The sequence below is a fragment of the Gnatocerus cornutus genome, chromosome 10 (assembly GCF_029298725.1).
Source record: "Gnatocerus cornutus isolate USDA-ARS CGAHR chromosome 10, icGnaCorn1.1, whole genome shotgun sequence".
NCBI classification, from domain to species: Eukaryota; Metazoa; Arthropoda; class Insecta; order Coleoptera; family Tenebrionidae; genus Gnatocerus; species Gnatocerus cornutus.
Window position 1 is genome coordinate 8,337,271 of NC_142242.1, and position 26,619 is coordinate 8,363,889.

Below are 26,619 nucleotides of genomic sequence, written 5' to 3' on the forward strand. Positions count from 1 at the left end.
AACGCCCCGAATATTTCTATCGAACACATGCTATGTCATGATCAATCTAAGTTTGACAAATATGGGGATTATTACACCGTCAGCACTAGTAATAATTAGCGATGTTTTACTCCATAAACAATACAAACTATGCATGGCTTTCCAGCGTGATTTTCTATTCATAGAATTTTAAAAATTAATATTTGCGACTCATCATTGTGATAATTTTCAGTGAAGGGTGAAACGTGACTACACCAAACTGTGTTATTTTTTTCGGTGTGGATTAAAACTTTCCATAGAGCTAAAGTAAATTGAAAAACAATTAACTTTGAGAAAAATGAATATGCCGTTCACAGACTGGTGCGTTAATTGTAAAGCGACAAAGAAGTAATTTAATTGTGTTTACTCGCGGGTATAATTAATAATTGCCCAGGATAAAAAGAGGGATAAACCTTAAACGTAGCTCAGGAGATTTACATTAGTTTCTAATTGAATAAGAGGAAGATTATAAAGTGCAAGTAGCCAACGTTGGTAAATCGATTACACCACTACATAACTCAGAAGTGCTAACGATGTTCAATTTTACATTCTCGATGATGCATGGCTCGTTTACATCCTGTTCGTTTTATTATTCCATTTGAAATAATTTTTGGACGAGTGTTGCTTTGCACTTATCACGTTCCCGATATTTATGAATACAAAAATTTTATCCAACGTTCGATAATTTCAAACATATAATAGTGTTCACGATGTCCGAAGACAAGCATTTATTTGGTAATTTTTGGTTTGTCATATAACTCCAAGTTGACTTGATGTGCAATTGGCATATTAAAAATAAGTCCAAATATTTTTACTAAATTTGGTCACGTGAAAATCATTTTTATATTTTATATTGTGCTAAAGTAAATCTAAAATTCTAAACACACCCTATATGACATTTTGGAAAATTGATGTTATACATACCTCAACATGTCCTTTCGCAATCAAAAAGTGTCATAAAAAATACATTTTTGCTTCCACGTACACATTGGAAACAAAAAGTCATCTTAAAATTCTTTAAGGGATCCAAAAATGTTCCATTTAAAATAACAAAATTGGCAACTAGTTTCATAACATTCACACCATGTACTATAAAATTGATATAATTAAAATGTACTAAGATTAGCTTATCCACCAGTTGAGCTTAGCGCGTTCCATCAAAGATGTATTTTCCGATAAATTCCTGGTGAAAAGGGAGACTCGTTCAGAATTAATAAATATCGATCAATGTGTTGTTTCCATCGTTGGCAAAATAATGAAATTTCTTAGTTATAAAAGAGAAAACACGACATAAATTGGTAATTCTTCAAATGAAAGCAATTTAATAAAAACACCACGGTCTTATATTTAAAAATTTCTTTCAAAGTCTATTAAAAATTTCTGTACAGGTAACACTTAAAGTGCAGCGGACAGATTGGAAGGAAGTTTCCAAAACAAAACCTCCGGAAATGTCACGTTGATTAAAACTGGTTGAATACAGTTCGCCCAACTTTATAAAATAATTCAAAGCTGCGGTAACAAATTAATTAATGCTTTGAATGAAAGAACCGGTCCAAACGTAAACGAAAGTGACCAGAAAAGAGTTAATAATTATTTCCATCGCACTAAAATGGTTAGAAAAAGCTCCGTGCTTTCATACAAAGGAAAAAGTTTTTAGGTAATTCTTTCGCGACTGACGCAAGTGCTTTTATTATAGTTGAAATCCTTTGTGTTGAAATCAATAATACAATGAAAATGCACTGGTTTTAGCGTTGTGGAAGTAATTAGATGTTGATAATTTCATGATGCAGGTCGATGATGATTACGCACGAGATACATCTCAAGCAAGCTCTACAGTTCTGAATATACAATGAACCCACTTATAAAGGTGATGTCAGAAATGTCAGCAATCAGGAGGCTTGACCCAAAATTCGCTGCAAAGTAATTTATTTTAGTCGTGGTGTGTTAATCATGTTAAAATACTGCATCGAATTCTGCCTACTCATGATTAATCAAACACGTTGCGATTAGAATTGGGGAGAACCAGGGATAGGGAATATAAAATTACTACATAAATTTAGGTTTTTTGTCCGAGGGAAAATTGGCTCTTAAAGATTACCGACCCAGTCATGCTTTAAGAATTAATTAGTCTTGATTTAAGGAAACAGTGGGGTGAATTCAAGAGACTGCAGGTTTAAAGTTTATTGAGAATTATTAAAAAATCGTTCGGTCGAGTTGAATTAGTGAACGCAAAGTTAAAGTTTTAGAGCAATCTTGAGTGAAAAGATCAAGTAGAGGTTGTGCTTTACTCGGTGGCGGAAGTGGTAGAGGGCAATTTTTTTTAATTTACGTGGAAAAGCTGGCAAATGCTTAAGGTGTGTTTGGAGAGGTAAACATAGAGATGAGATTGCCGACTAAGGGAACTACTGTACTATTCACCTTTTAAGTTTTCATGAAAACTGTAAGGTAGTGGCGATTACGAAAGAGGAAAAATTCTTGATTATATTCGGCATAATCCTCAAAGTGATAAATAAATCACCAGCTTTGCTGAAACGTGTAAAGCCGAAGAACAGACGCTATGAACATTACGTTTTGGCACAGATTTTCCGCACCGATCACCGCCGATACTAACATTACTAATGTTAAAATCCTCACAGGGCGCGCATCCTTCACACTGCACAGTCTCCGCTTTTCCGAACTCTGCTTGCTCTCCCTCCATTTCAAATCACAGTTTACTACAATTTCACTTAACAGTAATTTATACTTTGTAAGCATTTCATTACAGCTGTGGCATTCTATTTTACTAGTTATCTCAATTCAAGTGTGGCCCAAACTCCGCTCTCCTTATTCGTTTCGTTCTACTTTGCATGTTGATTCTTCAAGCAAATAACACGTGAAAACTTTCCAGGAATATTACTTTAATAATTCACCGAGCGAACCGAATTAAAATTCTATGTCGATTTTGTTACTTCTCATCTGCCTCAAGCACCAAACGAAATTACTTTAATCAAAATTATAGAATATTCCAATATAATATCGAAAAAAGCGGCCACAGTTTGGACGGGCTCTGCCCCTTAATGTTGTAATAAAAGCCGAGATTATTGACGTTTGCGGAAAAATTTAATAACGCCGTGGTTCGCAACAACGAAACACCAAAAACACTCTTGGTGACATGTTGCCTAAGACCTATTAAGTTCATATGCAAACTTGCGGCGAGTAATCGATTCACGGTTTTAGCGGTCTTGCAATAGACATGTTCGATTGATGATAAATTAGGAAACATCAATGAGCAAACGAGAGCCAAGTTGTAATTTCCCATAACATTTCTTGAATAAATCAGAATCGAAGTGGTACAGAATTTTCGCGACATTCCAGCTATTTAAAAAAAAATATTTATTGATAAAACCAATTAACCACTTCTGACAATATGCAAAAGACAAAAAATCTCCGGAAGCACTAATCGCTTCACACGCACTCGGAGGTTTGTGATGATTTTTCTTAATTAATCATTGATCAGAAACTTCTCGATTAATAAAAAAGCAATAAAAAATCCAATTACAGTTTTTTACATTCTCTATTGTTCCGATTTCATTGTTAAAAAACTTTTGCTCGAGCACTGCAGGCAGCAGCTAGTTATTAATGTTATTATTTTATTATAAATAATAATCATAAAACAGCTGATTAAAATGTTTTTGTTCCAATTTTTTCTTATCACGGTTCGTTACTCTATCCTGTAAAAATAATATTTCTTTTAACCATGGCTTTTAATTATCGCAAATAAAAATAAAGTAAACTCTTTTATCAACAGAATAATAAGGAAGCACCCACAGTGTCATCTTCATGGCAGAAGTCCAGCAATTATACCAATTCTTTCATAAAAATTGCTGGGATATTTTTTGTTAAAAAGGAGTATCGACCATCGACCCAAAACCTTTTTCTCTTTTATTTATCCCCCTTCGTCCAAGCATTGTATTTATTGGTTTATTGACTTATTGGTAGAGTCTAAAGTAAAAAGAGAATTCAAACAGAACTAAGAAAGCATCTATAGACTAAAAAGAATCAATGAAAAATTTCAAGATGTCTAATATTTTCTCATGCGCCCACTACTTCATCCGACCTTAATCCGCCTCTGTCCGCTCTGAAGCCTCATTTCCACGGTCCGTTCTAGAGAGAACAGAATTTGATTTACGATGGAATTTGAGTTATTGCACCATATTTTGCGGTCAGAAAATTTGCAAATCCTATTGCACCCTTGGTTTACAATCCTCTGTTCCGATTCGGGCGGACAAGCTGGTTGAAACGCCGAACCAACACACGGACTGCTACATTTGGTGATAACCAAACAGTTTTAATTACTCCAATTCTTTTAATTTGAACACTAATTTTTTTTCATAATGTTAATAAGGTAAATAACACATAAATGTGGATTAATTTTAATAAATATGCTGATAAATGTAGATGAACATACTTATTTCCTGCATTGAAATGTACAGAATCATTGTATGAAAACAGGCGCGAATAAATGCAGGTAGGTACGTTTCTTATCTCTGTGAGTGGATTTACCCTTTTGAAATAACCGACAGGTCTGTATTTTTGTGGATTTGGTCAGTTATTACCTGAGGATTTGAATTTTTAATTTTGTTCTATGAATTAAATTTTCTGAATATTAGTGAAAGTTAACATACCAGACATATCCACGAACTAAGTAACTTGAAATATAAATAAAATAAAATAAATTTATAAACATTCTGTACTGGTTTAAATGCACGAACCATCTTGTCTGTTCGACGGACATTTCAACGCAGAACCAAGACAGAACGCACCGGACAGTTCAACACAGAACGCACCGAATAATTGAAATTAGCCGCTCCTTTGGAGAAAACTTCCAATAAACAATGCATTTCAGAATTTTTGTATAATTAATCTCGTTAAATAGGAATAAAAAAATGTTACTGTATTTCAATTGATTATTCCTGATATTATTTTACTGGTGGAGAAGTTATTTTAACATCAAGCTAAATATTGCAATGAAATATACAAAATTATTGTATGAAAACAGGCGTGAATGGATACAGGTATGTAGGTTTCTTATCTCTGTGAGAGGATTTACCCTTTTGAAGAAACCGACAGGTAGTATTTTTGTGGATTTGGTCCGACTTATTACCTGAAGATTTGAATTTTTAATTTTGTTTTCTGACTTTCTGACTTACCACGGTTTATATAAGAATTTACCTACAATATAAAGTTTACTGCTTTAATTGAACGAACTATCTTGTCTGTTCGACATCGGTTCGGCGGCATTTCAACACAGAACAAAACACAGAACGCACAGTAATAAAATTGGCCGCATAGAATGAACCTAACATATGAAATTATTTTGTACGTTCGAAAAACAGGGATTTTTGTATGCTTGGTCTGCGTTCTATGAATTGAATCTTTTGGATTTTGGTCAGAGATATTACCTGAAGATTTAAATTTTTAATTTTGTTCTATGAATTAAATTTTCTGAATATTAGTCAAAATTACCATAGCTGACATATCCACGTAATAAGTAACTTGAAGTATAAATAAAATGAAACAAATTTAAGAACATTCTGTACTAGTTCAACTGAACGAACGAACCATCTTGTCTGTTCGACATCGGTTCGGCGGACATTTCAACACAGAACCAAGACAGAACGCACCGGACAGTTCGACAGAGAACCGAGACGAAACGCAGAGAACCTAATTAATTTTTTTTAATTGCACTTCATGATTGCTGACAATTGATTGGTAAAAATGAAAGTTATTTAACATCAAATAGTAGCTGCAGTTTTCAGATTATAACTTTTGAAATGGCCAAAAAAAAGTTCAAATGATAAGATCTAAGGTCATTCTCAAATATCAAACATAACGTATTTGATCAGTGGCTATTTAATTCTCCTAAAAATTATAACACGTTGGACGAACAAGTTGGTTCTGTCCGTTCTGTCTTGGTTTTGTATTGAAATGTCCGTCGAACCGATGTCGAACAGACAAGATGATTCGTTGAGTTGAACCAGTACAGAATTTATTTAATTTCATTGATCCTTCAAGTTTCTTATTTCGTAGATATGTTGTGTAAGTAAATTCTACTAAAATCTATTTAGCAGATTTAATTTACAGGATCAAATAAAAAATTTAACTCTCCAGGTAATAAACCCAACTAAATCCATAAGAATATAGAGGCCTGTCAATTACTTCAAAAGGGTTAATTCACTTACATAGATAAGAAACCTACCTGTATTTATCCACCTTTTTCCATACAATGATTCTGTAAATTACAATGCAGGAAATAAATATATTCATCTGCATTTATCGCCATCTTTATTAAAATGAATCCACATTTATATAAGTTAACCTTAAACATTATGATAAAAAATTAGTGTTCAAATTAAAAGACTTGGAGTAATTAAAACTGTTTGGTTACGATAAAATGTAGCAGTCCGTGTGGTGGTTCGGCGTTTCAACCAGCTTGTCCGCCCGAATCGGAACAGGGGATTGTAAACCAAGGGTGCAATAGGATTTGCAAATTTTCTGACCGCAAAATATGGTGCAATAACTCAAATTCCATCGTAAATCAAATTCTGTTCTCTCTAGAACGGACCGTGGAAATGAGGCTTGAGTGCCGACATGAATTCGCAATTATTTTTTTTTGCATGCAAAATATACTAATAATTCTATTTATTCATTCTTTTATCGTGGCATCTAGAGTCGTGTTTTTATCCCCTTATAAACACTAGAATACGTTGCCAGAAGCCTCATGTTTTATTCTTCCTTTAGAATGTTCTATTCAATATTATAAGCTCTTGTGAATCTAAACATTGATTCTGCTGTTATCGAAAGGTGAAATACTAATCTTTTTGTGGTCATAGAAGTAATTATCAAAAATGAAGTATCCGAGAATTTTTCTCCTCTGAAAGCATTTCCTCAAAGGTTTCTTTTTGCTCGAGAAGTGGACTGATATTTGAAGCCCTTATAAAATTAATTAACATTAGTAGTACTATTAGTAGTAATTAAAATTATAAAGTCAACACCAAACTTGATAAACACGAAGCAAGCAATTTTATCAGTCGATTTGTCTGTTCAATTGGGAGGTTTTTACGTTAAGAAAAACTCTTCCTTTGTAACTTAACCAGACTATCCGGCATAAAACAATCATTAAGACTGTTCTACCACTCAACTAAAATTCGTGTTTTGAAAAATATGCAACCCAACATACTAACTATTTGACACATGCCAATCATCTATAAAGGTGAAAATCGTCTGTAAAATTAGCATATTTTCTACCACAGTTCAGCAATAAACCAGGCAGATGAATTTGCCTTGCCTTGGAGTTTGTTTCGCACGTTTTACTGATTTCGAAATATTATGTCCCTCGAAAATAATAAAAGAAATGAGAAATAATATAATGATGGCATAATAATAATATATGAATGAGAAATGATAAATGATGGCATGATTTAATGAACTTTATGTTTCAAGTGAAAAATGTTTCGTTAAAAATGTGTACCATCACAATTTTATTTTCAAAATTAGACTGTGCGACAAATTCAAATTAATTTTGAATGTGTTATGTAATCCAAACAAAATACATACCCAAAGGACGTCCTTAGCTCAAAACCTTCACATTTTTTTTGTTATGTCAATTTTTAACATAAGTAGTTAAAAAAACATAGAAAAGAGATTCTTGTTCTATGTATGGTTATCAATATTTAAAATACATATCAAAAAACTAAAATTAAAAAAAAATTATATGCAAATCATAACTTGTTTAGCCGCCAACTTTGATACCAATTTTTTTACTCTTTATTACAAAATTCGATTTTTTTACAGTAATTTTAAATTGATAGTATTTGACAATGTAAAGACTTTTATTTTGGAAACAAAAATGTTTAAAACTTACAAAATCATAAAATTTTACTTTTAAAATAATAAAATAAATAAAATTTGGTGGTGACATAACAGTTTTTTGGCTACTAAAACTTTGTCACGCAGTGTTTTAATTGATAATAAATTTAAATCAATTAGATTTAGATATTAGTTCATCTTGTCATTTCTTGTGCTTCTACACATCCGCTGGTATTTAATAAAATCAATTCCACCAAATATAAAAACGGATATTTGGGTACTTCCGGATGACACAAGATATTACAGGTAGGTAAAGAATATGTTCTAGAGTTATATTTTTTTTTATAAAATTGAAAAAACACTCTATCACAATTTTTTTTTCGATGATTTTTTCGATAAATAAAAATAAATAAAAGTATATTTTTCTATGGCAACATAGAAGGTGGTGTGCGGTTGGGTCTTAATAATCTAAAAATTAGATGTAGAAGTTGTTTTTAATCGCGGAAAATGCAAGGTTGTAGAAAAAATATTGTGTGTATTTCGAGCGCAAATTCAAATTGCCGATTTCGAGAAGTTGCCGCGCGACTTTAGACTAATTTTTGCGCTCTTAATACACAAATATCTATTAAAATTTGTGTAGTTGTACTTTTGCCATCAGCCACTTATATTAATTATTAGTTTTAAAATTATAAAAGGTATCCATCGATCTAGAAGGATTCTAAGTATTACTGTGTATTAAACTTTAACACTAATTTGTTTTTACTTTGTATACGTGGACGTCAAAACAACTATACATTTATTTCGCATGACGACAAATTAACAAATAACATATCTTGACATAACTAAATATTTCAAAAATTGAGAACAACCACAATGAATGTTTTCATCATTTTGGAAAAGTTTAAAAAGTTGCTACAGTAGCACAATTTGAGATATGTATAAAGGAATCATTGAAAATGTAAAATCATGTTTTGGGTAATTATTTTAACAAAGCTGGGGAAATTGACAAAACGCAGAAGTAACAATACAGAGCTATGCTGGTATCTAAAAATCAAATAGTTACAAGAGCGCTAAAAAGCTTTTAATCGTCTAATCTTTTTATTTCAACCTGACGGTCATGTATGGGAGACAACTCGGTGCTGACCTTTTTGGTCTTATGGCTACTTGAAAGAACACTCCACTCTGCTTGCGGCAAAGGACTAAATGGTCAAAGATGCAATAAAATGCATAACAATCAATGTATGAAATGCAATTACTCCGTTGTTGCAAACAACGAGTTTCCCGGATGTAGAATAAAACTATCTATCTATCAAGTCGTAGTTCAAGCAAAAATTCGTAAAACTGTGTCCATAAAACGACATGGCGTTTTTTCAGTTTTTATTTTTTTTAAATAAATTTATAAGAACATTTTAAAAATCAAGAAGTTTCCCGTGTACATATCAATGTTATCTACACGTAAAAAAAAAACAAAACTTCAACTCTTAATTTGAGGCCGTAAAAAGTAATGGCGTTTTGCGCTATTTCCTATGCACTTCGGCCGGGGTGGGCCAGAGCCTTTTAAGTATTCAAAATGACTGACGCCAAATTCTGACCGTTTTTTTTATTACACGAGTTTTAGTGAAATTTTCCAACCCGTAGGTCTTTTATTTTTACACTTTTTCTTGAAAAGTCAAAGTCATCGTCTATCTACCATCAATCATCAGTAGCTTTTAAAGAGGTTCAACGATGCCAACTTTTGTTTTAACTTTTTCAGAAAATATTTCTGATTGGAATCAATAAAAAACGAGTCATTTAACCCTTTGTATTATCTTAAAGCGTATCGTGTTTAATGATTACAAATTACAAATTATCGACTAAAATGTCGAAAATTTCATCAAGTTCATTAACAGCAAAAAAGCGGAGGTTTATCTGTTAAAAAGCTGAGTCGGCTTTGTGAATTAAAGCACTGAAAAAAAAATAGAAAAGCGTCGGGTTATTTATATGAACTTCACAAATAGAACCATTATATTGTTACGAGACACAACAATTTTTTAGATCAAAGCTAAATTTTCCCTTTGTAATTTCCCTTTCTCTATTTACTGATTTTCCTAACCGTTTAAAATTAGAGAAAGAATTGTTTCCTCTAGCAGTGAAACAATGCCCACAAACGCTTAAACATTCTACTAACAGACTACAAAAAAGATACACAAACTGCTCAGACTCCAACTCCACAAACTGTTGGTTTACGAAACTAGTTTAAACTGTTTAGTTTATATAAATAAGAAACAAAATACGATTTTTACTATAATAATTTAGCTGTTAAATCAAGATAAATATGCATCCCATTGCGTACAGGATTAAAATAGAACATTACAATATAGACCAAGTTTATGTACGGCTGTTCATGAACTTTAAAACCGACATTCTATCTTTTAATTGTTAGACAAAACAGTATAACACTCGTTAAAATAGATGAAATTTATTTCAGTCACAAACACGTGCGAGCGTTCCGATAAATTCTTGTAATTAGGATTGACTTCTTTTATTTATAATAAAACGAAGCAACTTTGATGTTTACTCAAGAAAACAAATACTTATTCCTCCAGAAGATTCAGTATTAAATGAAGGGAAAACGTGGAAGACGAGATAAGAATTATTGACTTCTCCCATTCCCTTATCAAATAATATTTTACGTTAAACAAACAACACATGGAATCATTGACTTAACAAATTATCGCTTTGTTTAGGAAAAACAAATTACTATAATTTTTACAATAGATGTCGGGAAAGATATCAGGATAATGAAATTTAAAATAGAAGACTATTATTTATTGCAAATTGAGTTTTTCAGGTTTGAGATTTTATTAGTTATCGATCACAAACGTAATGTTATTTTTGTACAGCAAAAGCCAACAACTGAATGTTTTATTTGTGAGCTCATTTTAAAAGCAAATATCACATAGTTATCATCTCTACTTTACGCTGCTACAGATGTTATAGTTACAACAGGCATGTTAATTCGACAAGTATACATATGTAAAAGTATACAGAAACTACAAATGATGGGAATTTAAAATTTTACGAACAAAAGTAATCGAGTAAAAATATTTACATTTCCAGTTATGACAGAAATAGTAATCAGTTTGCTGAATTTAAATAAAACACTCCATATAGTATTGCATTTTTGGATTTTTAACTAAAAATAAGATCAAGTTTAATACATTTTCGTAGTGGCGAATAAACGGCCACAAAACTTTTGAAATCTTTTTTCTTATTTTGCTTAGAATCCATCACTAAATTTTCCGCCGACTTACGAGCAACCATCACTGCACTGTTTTTCTATTAGAGTAATTTTTGACTTCTCCATCTAAATGTAAATGCGTCCAGAAAAACACTAGTAAATGGATGTTATCGTTTCTGTTTTCTATTTGTTGAATACAAAAGGAAAAAGGAAATTTGAGACGATCGCCCAGTTTCACGACTGAAATGTCACCAGTTTTGAGAAAAAAAGTTTGGATTTTCGTTAAAGATACGTGAATAAATTGGAATCGTGGTTCAATGCCAATGTCAATTCAATTCACTAGAAAGTTTGGAACAAACACGTCGATGAGCAACTGACCTTAGTGACAAAAAATGTTTGTCTGGTTACTTAATTTAAGAAATCCTTGGGGTAGAAAAACGTGAGTTTTAGAACAGTTTTGTTAGACTAATATTAATAATTATAATACATATTTACAATTTTTATCAAACACGAGTTGACAATGTAATGTAGCTTGTTAAAAACTCAAAACTCAAAGTTCCTAAATACAAAAATTACGAAAACAAAAAAATAAGTGACCCGCTTTAGCAAATTCTTAATCAGAACCCTATATTTAGGATTTAATGGCTTATTTAAAAAATCCGAATCAATCAGCCATATTACGATGGCATACGTATAAATAAATGAGCGATGAGAAAATCAAAAACAAATATTTAAGAATTTAACAGAAATTAATAGAAAAAAATTCAAGTTGAGCATAAGAAAAACAAAAACTGATTCAGATATTTGGAATGACAAGAAATAAACCTAAATTGGAAAACAATGAACTGAATCAACTGCAGAAATGGGGGAATAAAAGATCTGTAGAAGAGAAAATAGAAAATAGGTCATTTTAAATGTAAAAGTGTGAAGCAAGTGAAATAAAAAAAAATTAAATAGGTAAAGAATGTCGTGAATAAGAGGAAAATATGCAAACGATAGAAAATCTCTAAAATCAAGGACTTACTTACCTGCAACCGTGATTTTTCGCATTTTTCGAGCCAAGCTGTTGAATTCAGTTTCTAGGCCTGGAATAATAGGTAGTTTAATTGCCCGATCTGAATTTTGAATTTTTTGAATCATAAGAAACAATGCCGAGCAATAATTTATAGAAAATAAATGTAATAAAGATTTATTTGCCATCTAAAGCAATCATTAAGTACTCGGCTACTTAGTTGTTTCCACATTTTAGCAGACAAAATCACGTAATCAGCCCAATGTTGATTACTAAAAATAGTGAACAATTAAGTTATTTTTGGTAAAAGTGGAACTACTTGTTCATTTTATTTTTGGAATTGCGATGCTGTCTCGGACAGCATAATGCTAGCCAAATTGTTTAAGAAAGAATATCAAAATCCGCATAATTGTTGATATGGTTATCTTTACGCAAGAATAATGTACAAGACGAGTAACCTTTGACCGAAATCCTTGTTTCACAATACTAAAAAAAATGAAAATTTCCACAGCGTCAAGGGTGATTTAAAACAACATATTTTAAACATCACATTTATTATTGCAGACAGTGACAACAATACTTCAAGATCTATCATAATAGAAAAATAATTTTATTAACCCTGCTTCATTTCACATACAACGTAATTCTCTCACTCAAGTATTCATCACCCTAAAATTGATTTAATGATATGTAATGAACTCACTAATATAGAAGTAAACTTACAGGAAATTTCTATTAACCTATTAATACTTAATTAAACTGTTTCCTTAAATATTTTCAATAATTTATTACATCAGAGGTGATAAAATTGATAAATTCTTTTAACAGAAATACAAGAAATGCAGATCAATTTTTGATAAGCAATCCGGAAAGAGTCGCGTTTCAGAGTATGCTGCTAAGTTTCTAAGTTAGTACTCTCTGTCTTCTAAATAAATATTAAGTCTTAACTTTCCCTTACTTATATTACATTAAGTTAATTGTTAGTAAATTTTTCATAAATAAGCATGACTAGACAAATATTCGGTGTGACGTGAAGTAAGTATGGAGCCAAACCTTTGTAAAATCCCTTCGTTCGTTCATACTTCCAGGTTTTTTTGATACAATCCCATGTCCCATCGTAACAATGATGTTGATCTTGTAATCTCGCTCTTATGACTTGGTATGGATACGTAGCAGCGGCCGCAATCAATTTCGAAATTGCAGCGAAAGTTAAATATTCACCTGTGGTCTAACAAAACAAATAAATCAATAAAAACATACATATGGACCTTACTAGTTTATTGTCAAATGGAATTCCTCTATACCGATTGTACGACGTCTTCATTTCTTCGTAAGTCATAAACTGGAGAGCCCCATGAGTAACACCAAACATCCCCGGAATGAAACCCTACAAAGAGTACATAAGGAAATCCCTAGCCCTAACTACATTTCATTGAAACTGCGTTGCGTTTCTTGATTAACTGACCCTATATAAACCCCGTACACCTTCTGTTCTATATATTTTTACTAATGCATCTGTCATTCCTTTATAACAATCTTTCGTGGATAAGGTAGCTTTTGGTCCATATTGCAAACACAGCCTTGTTTTCACCACCCAAATTGGGTTGGTAACCAACAATGTCAACACACCAGCTTCAGCCGCTGCCAACATATGCAAACTTGGTCCTAGCGGATACTGACTGTCGCCAGCCTGAATCCAATTTTTTATCGAATTGTAACTAAAAAAAAAGTCATCAACCATAACCAAACCTAACGATAACTGCTTCAACAAACATTACAAAACAATTACAAAAGAATTGTTTTTCTGGCGAAATGCAAAACTTACATCACCGATCAAATCTTATTCGTTTCAACACTGATAACACCACGTGCACCGTAAACACATTTTAAGAAAATAACTAATTGATAAGAAATCGGCAATTTTGGAAAATAATGCTAACCAATCCGCGAGGCTCTAGGTTTGTTTTAGACATCAAATGGGCATCAAAGTGGCATCAAATGAGAAAAACGTGTCAGTAATAAACGACTTTTATGGAATTTCAGGAAACGTTGACACCGTTGGGATTTGAAGGTGTTTTGAAGGATGTTGAAGTTAGTTATCCTTGGCATTTTAAATGTGAGAAAAATGAAACTTACAACAAAAAATAGCATCCCCAGGCACTTCCTGAGCCCCAAACATTCGGAGCCACCCCTCGGTAGAGCCCTCGCACACCTTCTTGTTTAATAATAGTATAAAATGCGCTTGTTAAACTACTGTACTGCGGAATTGTCGTTCGACCGTCATTTACTACCAAAAGAGTTGTCTTTTAAAAAGTTGAAAGGTGTGGGGCGACCAAATAAAAACTCTTCAATCGAAGAAGTTTTTATTTGATCGCATGACACACTCAACTCACCTGCAAATCTAATTTTCAATAAGTCTAAAGGATGCAAAATGAGTGTGGAAATAGCTCCCCCTGAGATTCCTGCAATGAGGTGTTCATACTTGATGTGACTGAGGAGTGAAATCGTGGTTTTCGGTGCTGTCGTGTGATTCTTCATTGTCGAGGATTTTAACTGTACAGTGCCCGGTTCAGATGCCTCAATGATGAAAACGTCAACATCTTGAACTTTCACTGTAAATGGAAAGAGTTCCTGGAATTAGAACTTTGTAGAAGAAAAATCAATTTGAAGGTTATGTAATTTTCTAAGTGAATTGCTCCATTTTTGTTAAATAAAAATTTGGAAAACGACTCACGTGGATTGATTAAGTAAATCGTGTTATAAACACATTATTTACTTTTAATTCAGTGCATGCCACTTGAATTCCATTTAGAAGCACAGTCCAACCGATCACCCACACATCAGGAAGAGTTCTGCACAAGATCGACAAACGACAGGCGACAAGATGACAGCAACTCACTAGATCCAAATGCGCGTATGCGAAAACCCAAGTTCCGAGAGAAGATAGCGACGAGTTTCAACCAACAAACGAAAAACGCAATAAAATACTATTTTCAGAAACGAAAATAAAACATTTCCTCTGTTCAATTAAAATGGTTACTGAATATTAATAGAAACATCGTTTTTAAGAACCCTTTTTACGCCATGAAAAGTAACGCTACATTCACGCCAATACGTTGGTACGACATTTGAACCAATATTTCCTAATTTAAAACAGACCTCGTACTTTTAAGTTAATCAAACGTAAGAAAGGGTAAAAATTGAGCGATATTAAATTTAGCTTATCTAAATAAAATGACTCGTAAAGCCCGCCAATTTTAAATAGAACCAGACAACAAATCGCACGAATTTTGTGAAAATATTGTTTTTTCAGAAAACACAACCGCACGTCAATACACCGTACCCGGAAGATTAAAGAGTACTAAGTGGAAAGTGAGCCTAAATATGTATGTATATTTCAGAAATGTTTTTTATCACATTCGTGTTTTATTTGTTTAACTCAGAACCTGTTTCCTACTGTTTATTTTGTATTCGATATTAATTCAATTACGAAGCTCAACAGGTCAACAGAGGATCTGTAAATTGTATTAAAGCGCTAAATCATTCTTGTGTTAATAAAACAATCTTAAAAAAATTTCTTTGTCTTTACGTCAAATAAATTTACTATTTACTCTGATAAAATGCCATCTAAACAATTTTTATGTTAAAACCCCAATTTTCAGTGTAATTAAAAAAAGTTTGAAATTACATTTTGTCCACATTTCAAGATTAAATCCTCATCCTAAAAAAGTTGACATGTAGTAGAAAATGTAACATAGGAATCCACAGAAAAAACGAACGCACTGTATAGTAAGTAGTCTCCAATGCTTTCATTAGTTTGTGTAATTATCGCTACGACAAACTAAAATTAATTATGAATTAGATAGGTTTTTGATGCTAGGAACAAAACTTTCACTTTTATTTTTGTATGTATGTATTATTGAAAAAACATTTTATAATTATACACGTTCCAAAACTAAATATAAACAGTCAACAAGTTATATTAACACAACTTTACGGAATGATACATATAATTTTAAATAAAATTAATAACATTCAGCAATTTCAACCCAATTATCACAAATCGAAAAAGTATCACCGAGTCAGAGTTTTCTGTTCACTTTTTCACTTCTACCAGATTATTGACCATTAATGGTTCCAACCTGTCGCTTTGTCTCTTCTTTTGTCTCTTCCTTGCCATAAAAAAATAGACAGAGATTAATAAAATCACTACCGAAATAGTGGGAATTGTTATTACAAGTATTTTCTTTACTTTGGCTTTTTTAATATTTCCTTTTACTGTCTCTAGACACTGATTGTAAAGCTGTAAGTCATCTTCGGGGACTTGAATTATACAATCTGAAACACAATTCAAAGATAAGCATTGACACATCAAATCAAGATATCGATTTAAGAGGAAAAGTATGATTTCATTTACCGAGTTCACTGTTCGAGCATATAAAAGGCGTAAAAGTAATTTCTCTATTCTTAAGCCACTTGTTAATTTTCCAACAGTCACAAGGATCATTCTCGTCTTCCAAAGTCACATTAGTTGTGTCCAACATTTTCAAACTACAAAGTCCCGCGAAGTTTTTAGTTGTAACAAACATGAGCTTATTTCCTGAAATATTATATTTTTTCAAAGTAGGAAAAACACCGAATTCTGGGAGCTCATTTGGTTCTTCAGACATGACGTTACTGATGTCAAGATGAATCAACGAACTTGTTACAGGTTTTGTTTTTTCCACAACATCGGCAATATTCATGTTTAGATTCTGCCCTAAATAAAGGGACTGAAGAGAAGGGAGATGAAATAATACTGCTGGTAACTTTGTTATGGCATTCAGAGATAAATCCAAAGTGTGTAAGTAATCTTTTCCCTCAAATGTTTCCTTGTCAATGGCCGCTATGAGATTATCATTTAAGTACAGCATCTTTAGATTTGAATATTTTGTTAAGTCTTCTTTAGCGAGTTTGCGAATTCTGTTATGAGAAAGATCCACGATCTAAACAAAGATAAAGTAATTTCTGGGGCGTATTAATATCACTTACCTCAACATCCTTAGGTAAACATTGTGAAAATTTTGTCATATCTTTGTCATAACAGTCAACGGCTTTCATAGAATGGATTCTACTAACTCTACATTTTGATTCTCGTGTGCAATATTCCGCTTGTCCCAATGAAAAAGTCACACACAATGCAACTATCCAAATATAAACGTCCATATTCAAAACTGAAACACAATAAAATATCAATCACGCACTTATCACTTGTATTATCAACTAAAGATTTATTTGCTTCATTACTATGGTTCAGCTGCTACATCTTTGAGTTACTCTGTTCAATAGTTAAAACTTCATTCAGAACTCATTAAAATGTTATTAACACAAACTAAGAATTTTTCATATTGCGAGCGGCGTTGTAAAATTACTTACTCAAGACGGCAATTTCCACCCGCGTCAACTTACTTAACAAGAATTAGCTCATCTGCAATGTCAACAGTTCACCTCTTTAATAAATTCCGAATTTTTGACAACAAAGCTGATTCATAAATAGAACAATTTTGTGATAAGATTTTGATGAATAACATACCATTTTTTTCTGCGTTGAATTAAATTACATAGTAATCCTGCCTTTTTTATTTAATCACTACGAGCACATCCACTGTTCACAAAGCTGCCCACCAATAAACTTAACTGGCTGAATTGCATAATTAAACCAGCGTTCAAGTCTGTGTCAAAAACACTTATGACAAATTAAAGAACTACGAACTGTGTTTTACTGCTGAAACCGACAAAGACGCTTTTCTCGTAATTTAGAAAAACCATCATGTCGAGCAAAGATCGCGACCTTTTAATTATAAATACTCAAGTTCTCTTATCTATATAACTCAGAAGTTAGTTTTTTAGCTCTTATCGTTTTGTATTTCACCATGCTAGTAGATATCCACCTGTTTACCACCTATTTACTTATTTAAGTAATTTCGGTCACACTAGGTAAATTTTGATGTCATATTAAATACCAGATTAGAATCGTCTCTTTTTTACTTTTAATTTACTTTTTGGATTACTGATACACTGATACAGATAATGTACGCATTGAAGCAGCACTAATTTACATTCTATAAAGGGTGTAGCTTATTGAAGTAATAGAACAGGTGACGTCACTAATTTATTGTCAATTAAATTACTGTTAGTGAAGCTTAATTGAACCTACATTTTTAAGAACGGAAGATAAAGTCGAATCCCTGCGCTGTCCAGATAATTTAAACAAAAACAAAAAATTTGACAATTCATAAACATAAACTATTATAGGTAAGTCATTGATATAACAGCGATATTTTGTTTAAATGTTTTGTAGGAAACTTCACGAAATTTGAAACCGTCACGCCATAAAAAGTTGCAAATCTTGTAAATTCGCTCTTTGTGCCTTTTGTGCAATATAAAAATCATTTTTTTAAAATTATTGTGCTGTTTTCTGATTGGCTGATTTTGTTTTAGCCGCGGTACGGTGAAATCAATAATTGAACCGTGTTCATACTTATATGAGAATATAATTTTTGCATATCCAAGCTGGTGGACAAGTGAAAAATGTAAACAGTTAATTTCAAATGATGTATTAATACTATAAATAATTAAAAAGTTTAAATGAATACGCGGGGCGGGGCGCTGATTTGACTTTAGTACCCTCGGTACTGTGTTTCCACTGGTATAATTTAAGAATTTTCATGTTAATTACATCAAAGTAATTGTGACTTATTAAGGAAATGAATTTATGTGACATCCATTGCAATTTTCGGTCATCATTATTAGTACTATCGCGGAATCAAAATTTCGAACATCACTTTTTGACATGACAATGTGAAGCAAGCTTTATTGTCATTGTGACTGACATAAAAAGTAAATTTCTGACAATTGCTGTGTCGTTTATAAATTTTAAGGTTATAAAGACAAAGGACAGTTTACAATTTTTAAACATCAATCCATTTGATGTTCGAAATTTTGATTCCGCGATAGTAAATATTTTATCAGGCGTGGTATTTTGATATCGCGGTATTGTTAAAATTTCCCGCTTCTGAGACATAATTTCAAAGATTTCTCGAAACTGCTACTTGAGTAAAGATGTATAATCTAATATTATTATTAAAATATTGATTATTCTCCATATTTACCAAAAATATATCATCAAAATTCGAAAAATTTTAAAATTACGGAAAAGTTTTGAAAAATTTTACATTTTCCAAAACGGGAATCTGCCAGCGCTAATTCCAGAATTTAAATTTCCTTTAGATTCCCATGAGATTAAAAATTGATAGTCAGTTCACACAAATGGCATGAGCGTGTGAACTGAATCTTAATAGAAATAGATGACAAGAAGAGATTTTCTTTGAATTATTTTATGGGTATTTTTTGTAAACATGTAAGAAATCAAATTGCACTAAAATAATTCCACACCTTGTATTCGCTTATCAGTCGATTTGCTATCCCATTATTAATTAAAATTGCAGTCATAATCCCCGCCAAAAATTAAATGGACGCGCATGCGCGTCTTCGTCCAAATCCACCAATCCCAGCTCACCACGAATTTGATGATCTATGTTGGCGGATTTGGATAAGTCACTCACCGGTTTTCATTTTCCATTTAAAAAGTATCAGTAGTTCATTCCATTTTATATGAAAATCATTCGCAGTTTGTCATGTTAATAAAAATGTTTAAATTATTCGGTAAGTCATTCTATAATTTATAAAATTGTAGGTTATGTAAAGATAAATATTTTTCTAGTTCTGGCAGCCTGGTCAGCAAGTTCTTGGGCTCTGTACCCTTCAAGTTCCAGTGTGGTGGAATTAACACCTTCAAATTTTGATAAACTAGTGACACGGGGCGACGAAATCTGGATTGTGGAATTTTTTGCACCTTGGTGTGGACATTGCCAAGCTTTGGTTCCTGAGTACACTAAAGCGGCAGCTGCTTTAAAAGTACGTGAGGGTCTCAGTAGAATTGTCTCTATTTTTGGTTTTAGGGTGTCGTTAAAGTGGGAGCTGTGAACGCCGACGAACATAAAGAACTTGGCGGTCGCTTTGGAGTTCGCGGTTTTCCAACCATCAAAATTTTTGGAGCTAACAAAAACAAACCCGAGGATTACAATGGTGCTAGGACAGCACAAGGTTTAGTTGATGCAGCCCTCCAAGCTGCTAAATCCAAAGTTAAAGCTAGCCTAGGAGGTGGAGGAGGAGGCTCAACTGACTCTGTATGCACCCTTCAATAAAAAACAAGTAACTTATGAAGTTTTGTAGGATTCTGACAGCAAAGATGTAATTGAACTTACTGACAGCAATTTTGATAAATTAGTTCTTCAGTCTGAAGATATTTGGTTGGTGGAGTTTTTCGCTCCATGGTGTGGCCATTGTAAGAACTTGGCTCCTCACTGGGCAAAAGCCGCATCTGAATTAAAAGGAAAAGTGAAGATGGGGGCTCTCGATGCCACTGTGCATCAAGTTCAAGCATCCAAATATGGAGTACAAGGTTACCCTACTATCAAGTTCTTTGGTCCTGGGAAAAAGAGTTCAGATTCCGTTTCTGATTACGACGGTGGACGTACTTCTGGCGATATCGTCAATTGGGCTCTTGAAAAACTAGCAGAGAATGTCCCAGCACCTGAAGTGTTACAAATTGTTAATTCAAACACCTTCAAAGATGCATGCGACCAAAAACCACTGTGTGTTGTAGCTATCCTTCCACATATTTTAGATTGTCAATCCAGCTGCAGAAATGACTACCTTCAGATTCTAAAAGAATTAGGAGAAAAGTATAAGAAGAAGATGTGGGGGTGAGATTCATTCAAAGTGTGTATTTTGACCTCTACATTATTTTTTCTAGATGGATTTGGGCTGAAGCAGGCACTCAACTTGACCTAGAAAATGCTTTAGACATTGGGGGCTTTGGATATCCTGCTATGGCTGTGATTAACGCAAGGAAAATGAAGTATTCCACTCTTAGAGGAGCCTTCTCTAAGGATGGAATCAATGAATTCCTTAGGTAATGTAACTTCAACTTAATAGGGGCTATTCTGTATTGAGTCTGTTAAATTTAAAGGGTACGTTAATAGTCAGATTTAACGGTGCGGGGTTTAAATAGCTATTCTGTATCATGAAATAAACGTAGTACGTTAAAATGGAGAATTTTAACGTACGTCTGTTAATTCGATTGTGAACGAGCCCTAGTGATATGTTTGCGCGTGCGCATTTTGTGATTTTCACTACTGTCATCGCGAGAAACGAAACTAATGAGAATGAAAAATCGTAAATAATATTAAAAAAAATATTTGAACAATGTATAAACGTAACTGGAAACTTGAAATACGTGTTTTGGTCATTTTGGTCCATCATCAATATTTAGGAATGTAGAAAATCCTTGCATACTAAAAGTTTAGGTCAAAGATAATAAAATGTAAATTTATTTATTACCAAAACGTGCAGTTTTTTGCTTAGTTTAATTTATTACAAGTAGAACAATTATTTGCGAACATTACTTTGTTGATATCTTTTTGAAAATATTTTAATGAGTGTCCAAAATGCATTTTTGTAATTTTTAGAACATGACCAAGTCGCTATCTATTGTGTAGAGCTCTTAAATAAAAATCTAATGTGAAAATGTATTTTGTACTAATTACAACATAACATTATTATTTAATAATTTATTTAATAAATTATTTATTCGACGAAGAAAATGGCTCACTTGAATTGCTCAAACAAATTAAATTTCGTGTTTTATCTGAATATAAAAATTCATTCATCAATAATTAAAGTAACTTCAAATTTCATCTCATACATGTGATCTCTTTGTTATCAAAGATTTATCAAATGCATCAAATTTGATGTAATTGCATTTTAAGAATTCAACAAAATTCATCTTATTTCGTAACATTTATTAAATATCCACGAAAACAACTGTCAAAGTGAATCGAAAAGCACCCTGTTAAATTTAAAGGATGGCCTCGGCTTGCCTTTAAAATAAGCAGCTTTTTAACGTACTTTGGTTAAAATTTTAACGGACTTCGGTGATACAGAATAGGAATTTCACTTTAAGGGACCTTTAAAATTTTAACACGCCTTTAAATTTAACAGACTCGATACAGAATAGCCCCTTATTTCCTCTTTGTTTGTCTTCAAATGAAACTGACGTATTTTACAGAGATTTATCTTACGGGCGCGGCAACACTTCTCCAGTCAGAGGGCAAGAACTTCCAAAGATTGTTAGTATTGAACCATGGGATGGTAAAGACGGTGAACTTCCTCCCGAAGAGGACATTGATTTGTCTGATATCGACCTTGATAGCAAAGAAGAACTTTAAATACAACCACAAGACTAATTAGAATTAATAATGTTTTTATACATCCATTTTGTGTTTCCTTTTGTAACCTACTTCTAGTGTATGTAATATTTAAATGTTTGTATCATAGATTTTTGTTTAATTGTCGCCTTAATTATTTTAATAAACAAAATTTTTGTATGAGTGCAGTATCAGTACCAATTTCAATTTGAAGCAACAGTGCTGCCAACTGTTATTTTAAGTTGGCAGTCATTATGTAACTACAAATGTGACGTTTAAATTTTCAATTCTGTTAAAAATCTGTCGTCAATTTTATCAGTTCAAAGGTGAATGAGGTCGATTTAAAAGTTTTATCAAATCGCGATCACCTCATATCATCACTTATTTTTTTGATTTAGTAAGTTTCTTTGTAAAATGCCGTCTGTCGCCGTGCCCAAAACAGCCCCCAGTGATGAGCCAGTTGGTATCAACGCGATACTGTTGGGTCCCCCCGGCTCTGGAAAGGGTACCCAGGTGAGCACAACGCTAATATTTGATACTGTGTTAAAAATACAATTTCAGGCGCCCAAACTAAAAGAAAAGTATTGCGTTTGTCACTTATCCACTGGCGACATGCTGCGTGCTGAAATTCAGTCAGGTTCTGTTCTGGGGGCTAAACTCAAAAAGGTCATGGATGAGGGGAAACTCGTAAGTGATGATCTTGTCGTGAACATGATTGATAGCAACCTTGATAAGCCAGAATGTAAAAATGGGTTTTTACTTGATGGCTTCCCAAGAACTGTAGTCCAAGCTGAGAAGGTACATAACCTATAATATTAAACCTCGGTGTAAAACCTATTTTCTAGCTTGACGAGTTGTTAGAAAAACGCGAAACTTCTCTAGATGCTGTTATTGAGTTTGGAATCAAAGACAGCTTGCTTGTTCGTCGGATTACTGGACGTTTGATTCACCCATCTAGTGGACGTTCATATCATGAAGAGTTTCACCCCCCTAAAAAGCCATTGACTGACGATATTACAGGAGAGCCTTTAGTACGACGCTCTGATGACAATGCTGAGGCTTTGAAGAAACGTTTACAAGCATATCACACTCAGACCAAACCTCTTGTTGATTATTACCAAATTCGAGGCCTCCATCACCGCGTTGATGCTTCCAAAGCGGCCTCTGATGTCTTTAGCTGCATCGACAGCATTTTCACTAAAGCTCGCCGGACCAGAGCAGCACAGTAAATTGCAGTTTGCATTCTCGTTCAGTCAGTTTCATGGGTTTTTGGTGTGTCGTTGCTAATCATCAACTTGATTGAATTTTGTAAGGTTTTATTGTAAAGACTAAACGAGATAGGTTTATAAAATTTCTATTTTGTTACTCAATTTTTCAAGTTTTTTGTTGTCCATAAGTTCTATTTGTCATTATTTCTGAACATAAGTGGTTACGTTTTTCAATGATTTATATAAATAAACTTACTTTTTCAGAATTGGCGCGTTATTTTGTACAAGTTTTATTTAAAAACAAGACATTTTTTTTAGAAAGTTTACTTCAAGAACAGACACTAAACAATTTTCTATAAATTTCTGTAATTTTGACATTTTAAATCCCAAAACATTGAAATTTGGGGATTTTACTTCTTTTGACTTGTTTAATAACTGTGCCAAATTTCATAGTTTTAGAGCAAAAAACAGAATTTTTAGAAATTCGTATTTTGAAACAAATTTGAAAAATTTGAAATTTGAAATTCTGATAGTTTGAATCCTAAAACAATGAAATTTGCAGATTTTACTTTTTTCAACCCGTTTATTAAATGTGCTAAATTCCAAAATTTTAGAGCAAGAGACAGAATTGTTAAAAAAATATTTTCAGAACAAATCAACATTGTTCACAATTTTATATAAGAAAATGGCACGTTTTACTATTTTCGACTTGTTTCAATGTGATCAATTTCAAAATTTTAGAGTAAAAATCAACATTTATAGGAATTTTTACTTTGAGACAAACCAAAAGTTTCAATAATTAATCAACTGTAATTTCAAAATGTTTAAAGTCAAAACTATAAAATTTGCAAGATTTACACTTACAACCTGTTTATTAAGTGTCCTAAATTCTAAAGTTCTACAACATAAGACAATTTTTCTAGAAAATTTTCCATTGGATCGATCTAATACTCTCGACAATTTTCTATAAATTTCTGTAATTTTGACATTTTTAATTCCAAAACATTGAAATTTGGAGATTTTAGTCTTTTTGACGTGTTCAATAACTGTGCTAAATCTCAACGTTTTAGAGCATAAAACATAATTTTGAGAAATTTTGACTTTAAACAAACAAAAAATTTCAACATTTTTTTATAAACATTGAGACAGTTTTAATTCCAGTGTAGTAAAACTTGTAAATTTTATTACTTTTAATTTGTTTATCAACTGTCTTAAATTTCAAAATTTTTGGGCGAAAAACTTAAAAATTTTTAATTTGGAAATGAAGCAAAAATGTCCACCGCTTTGTATTAAATTTCGTAACTTTGACAATTTTAGTCACCAAACAGTAAAATTTGCAGGTTTTATTACTTTAGACTTGTTTATCAACTGTACTAAATAAATTTCAAAATTTTAAAGCAAAAAACAGAATTTTTAGAAATATTTCACTTTGATGCGAACCAAAAATTTCAACAATTTTCTAACAAATTCAGAAATTCTGACAGTTTCGATCCTAAAACAATGAAATTTGCAAGTTTTACTACTTTCAACTTGTTTATTAACTGTGTTAAATCCCAAAATTTTAGGGCAAAAGACAGAATTGTTACAAAAATAATTTTTAGATCAAACCAACATTTTCCACAATTTCTTATAAATTGCTGTAATTTTCACAATTTTTATCACAAAACAGTGAAATTTGCACGTTTTACTATTTTCGACTTGTTTGACTAATGTGATAATTTTCAAAATTTTAGAGCATAAATCAGAATTTTTAGAAATTTTCACTTTGAACCGTATCAAAAATTTCACCAATTTTTGACAAAACTACTTTTTACTAAACCAGTAAATTTTGCATGTGTTACTACTTTTACATTGTTCTTAATTACGTAGCTTAATTATTGCAAAATTTTATTTTGACGTGAAGCAAAAAAGTCAACCAGCTTGTAGTAAATTCGGAAACTTTGACAGTTTTAGTCCCAAAATAGTCAAATTTGCACATTTTATTCCTCTTTACTTGTTTATTAATTGCACTAAATGTAAAAATTTTAAAGCAAAAAAACTAATTTTTGAATATTTTAATTTTGAAATGAAGTAAAAATGTCCACCACTACTTTGTATGAAATTTCGTATTTGGCAATTTTTTGACCCAAAATTGTTAAATTTGCTGATTTTACTCTCTGAGATAAATTTCAAATCTTTAAAATAAAAAACGGAATTTTTAGAAATTTTCACTTTATTGAATTGTGCTAAATTTCAAACTTTTGGACCAAAAAACTTACTTTGACAAATTTTAATTTGGGAGTGAATTTTAAGACAAGATTTAGAAGTTAAAAATAAAAGAGTTGGGAAAATTTAGATAAGATTCTACAGAAAATCTCTACTTAGAGGTTCTAAGAAAAATCTGAAAGAATTTAGAGAATGTAAGTAAAATCTGGAGGTTTAAGGCGGCGATTTACCTCCAGAAAAATGTATGTTTTCAGACCTCACAAAATTCGATATTACTCCGTTGTCTGTGAAAAAAATCAGTTCAAATTTTGTGAAACTGCAGTTAAGATGGTAATTAATGTCGGGACGTTGAGTTTTTTTGAAAAAAAAGTAACGACAATATGAAAAAAAAATGTTGAAAATCGTTAAATTTGGCCAAGTTTAGAACTAAACATCTCAGGAAATAACATTCCTTTTGTAAAAAGCTCTTCGTCCCGACACAGAACCATTCTTTAACAAAAAGAATATCATGTTCGTTCCACTGTTAATTCTTTTATAATCATGTAGGATCTAATTTACATGAAGCCTGCATCGCCCACATTGTGGATAAATTGTGTACATCTTGGGTTGAAACCAACCCTCTGTGACCATGATGGTGGGGAAAAAAATAACATGTGTCCGAGAAGTGAGAAATTGTACGATAATAAACGACTAACTTTCTTTTCTTTGCTCATTTGGTCTCGAGATCGACTCGATGTCCATTCAAATTTAAAGACTTGACATACCTAAATAACGGGCTCAGCAAGTCACATATTTTGA

At 32.2% G+C, this 26,619-nt stretch overlaps 5 protein-coding genes across 15 annotated transcripts in view; 2 read left to right on the top strand and 3 right to left on the bottom strand.

The window, feature by feature from the left end:
• The window catches only part of LOC148167626 (potassium voltage-gated channel subfamily KQT member 1-like), a 74,943-nt gene extending 62,588 nt beyond the window's left edge, over positions 1–12,355 (bottom strand). For 3 of the 8 annotated variants that reach the window (XM_088047110.1, XM_088047105.1, XM_088047103.1), the window contains exon 1: positions 12,115–12,354. The gene's annotated coding sequence lies outside the window, so the exon portion shown is untranslated. Of the gene's footprint in view, positions 1–2,436; positions 2,636–12,114 lie in introns of those variants that run through there. The other 5 variants (XM_088047108.1, XM_088047109.1, XM_088047107.1 and 2 more) reach the window with 3 other exon arrangements.
• Positions 12,356–12,635: 280 nt separating this feature from the next.
• Positions 12,636–15,053, bottom strand: LOC148167628 (solute carrier family 25 member 32). 3 transcript variants are annotated; one of them, XM_088047930.1, is made up of 6 exons: positions 14,875–15,053; positions 14,492–14,710; positions 14,235–14,385; positions 13,564–13,816; positions 13,372–13,485; positions 12,636–13,326 (listed from the first exon to the last, which is right to left on the bottom strand). In XM_088047930.1, coding segments are annotated over exons 1-6 (993 nt in total). In that variant the 5' UTR covers positions 14,876–15,053; the 3' UTR covers positions 12,636–13,071. The 3 variants fall into 3 exon arrangements, with proteins under 3 accessions (XP_087904056.1, XP_087904058.1, XP_087904057.1); XM_088047932.1 differs by having other exon boundaries at positions 14,833–15,053; XM_088047931.1 differs by having other exon boundaries at positions 14,492–14,729; positions 14,833–15,053.
• A 956-nt stretch (positions 15,054–16,009) lies between these two features.
• Positions 16,010–18,169, bottom strand: LOC148167629 (lumican-like). Of its 2 annotated transcripts, XM_088048087.1 has the most exons (5): positions 17,671–18,169; positions 17,130–17,311; positions 16,516–17,083; positions 16,336–16,436; positions 16,010–16,270 (listed from the first exon to the last, which is right to left on the bottom strand). In XM_088048087.1, exons 2-5 carry the CDS (start codon positions 17,301–17,303, stop codon positions 16,217–16,219), a joined length of 897 nt encoding a protein of 298 aa, XP_087904213.1. In that variant the 5' UTR covers positions 17,304–17,311; positions 17,671–18,169; the 3' UTR covers positions 16,010–16,216. The 2 variants fall into 2 exon arrangements, with proteins under 2 accessions (XP_087904213.1, XP_087904212.1); XM_088048086.1 differs by having other exon boundaries at positions 16,011–16,436; positions 17,671–18,168.
• Positions 18,170–19,623: 1,454 nt separating this feature from the next.
• On the top strand, positions 19,624–22,588 carry CaBP1 (Protein disulfide-isomerase A6 homolog CaBP1). Its single transcript, XM_088047968.1, has 6 exons — positions 19,624–19,802; positions 19,861–20,054; positions 20,099–20,326; positions 20,373–20,905; positions 20,956–21,114; positions 22,270–22,588. The coding sequence occupies exons 1-6, from the start codon at positions 19,775–19,777 to the stop codon at positions 22,427–22,429; spliced, it is 1,302 nt and encodes a 433-aa protein (XP_087904094.1). The 5' UTR covers positions 19,624–19,774; the 3' UTR covers positions 22,430–22,588.
• A 46-nt stretch (positions 22,589–22,634) lies between these two features.
• Positions 22,635–23,882, top strand: Ak2 (Adenylate kinase 2). The gene is made up of 3 exons (XM_088047178.1): positions 22,635–22,921; positions 22,970–23,206; positions 23,254–23,882. The coding sequence occupies exons 1-3, from the start codon at positions 22,823–22,825 to the stop codon at positions 23,635–23,637; spliced, it is 720 nt and encodes a 239-aa protein (XP_087903304.1). The 5' UTR covers positions 22,635–22,822; the 3' UTR covers positions 23,638–23,882.
• The last annotated feature ends 2,737 nt before the right edge of the window (positions 23,883–26,619 follow it).

Coding starts and splice junctions, on each gene's coding strand:
- LOC148167628 (XM_088047930.1), bottom strand. Junction 13,486..13,563: donor GTGTACGGGGTTTATATAGG/GTCAGTTAATCA, acceptor TACTCTTTGTAG/GGTTTCATTCCGGGGATGTT. Junction 13,327..13,371: donor TTCCATTTGACAATAAACTA/GTAAGGTCCATA, acceptor TTGTTTTGTTAG/ACCACAGGTGAATATTTAAC.
- LOC148167629 (XM_088048086.1), bottom strand. CDS start 17,303: ATGGACGTTTATATTTGGATAGTTGCATTGTGTGTGACTTTTTCATTG. Junction 17,084..17,129: donor GTTTACCTAAGGATGTTGAG/GTAAGTGATATT, acceptor ATCTTTGTTTAG/ATCGTGGATCTTTCTCATAA. Junction 16,437..16,515: donor ATGCTCGAACAGTGAACTCG/GTAAATGAAATC, acceptor ATTGTGTTTCAG/ATTGTATAATTCAAGTCCCC.
- CaBP1 (XM_088047968.1), top strand. CDS start 19,775: ATGTTAATAAAAATGTTTAAATTATTCG. Junction 19,803..19,860: donor AAAAATGTTTAAATTATTCG/GTAAGTCATTCT, acceptor ATATTTTTCTAG/TTCTGGCAGCCTGGTCAGCA. Junction 20,906..20,955: donor TATAAGAAGAAGATGTGGGG/GTGAGATTCATT, acceptor TATTTTTTCTAG/ATGGATTTGGGCTGAAGCAG.
- Ak2 (XM_088047178.1), top strand. CDS start 22,823: ATGCCGTCTGTCGCCGTGCCCAAAACAGCCCCCAGTGATGAGCCAGTT. Junction 22,922..22,969: donor GCTCTGGAAAGGGTACCCAG/GTGAGCACAACG, acceptor ATACAATTTCAG/GCGCCCAAACTAAAAGAAAA. Junction 23,207..23,253: donor CTGTAGTCCAAGCTGAGAAG/GTACATAACCTA, acceptor CCTATTTTCTAG/CTTGACGAGTTGTTAGAAAA.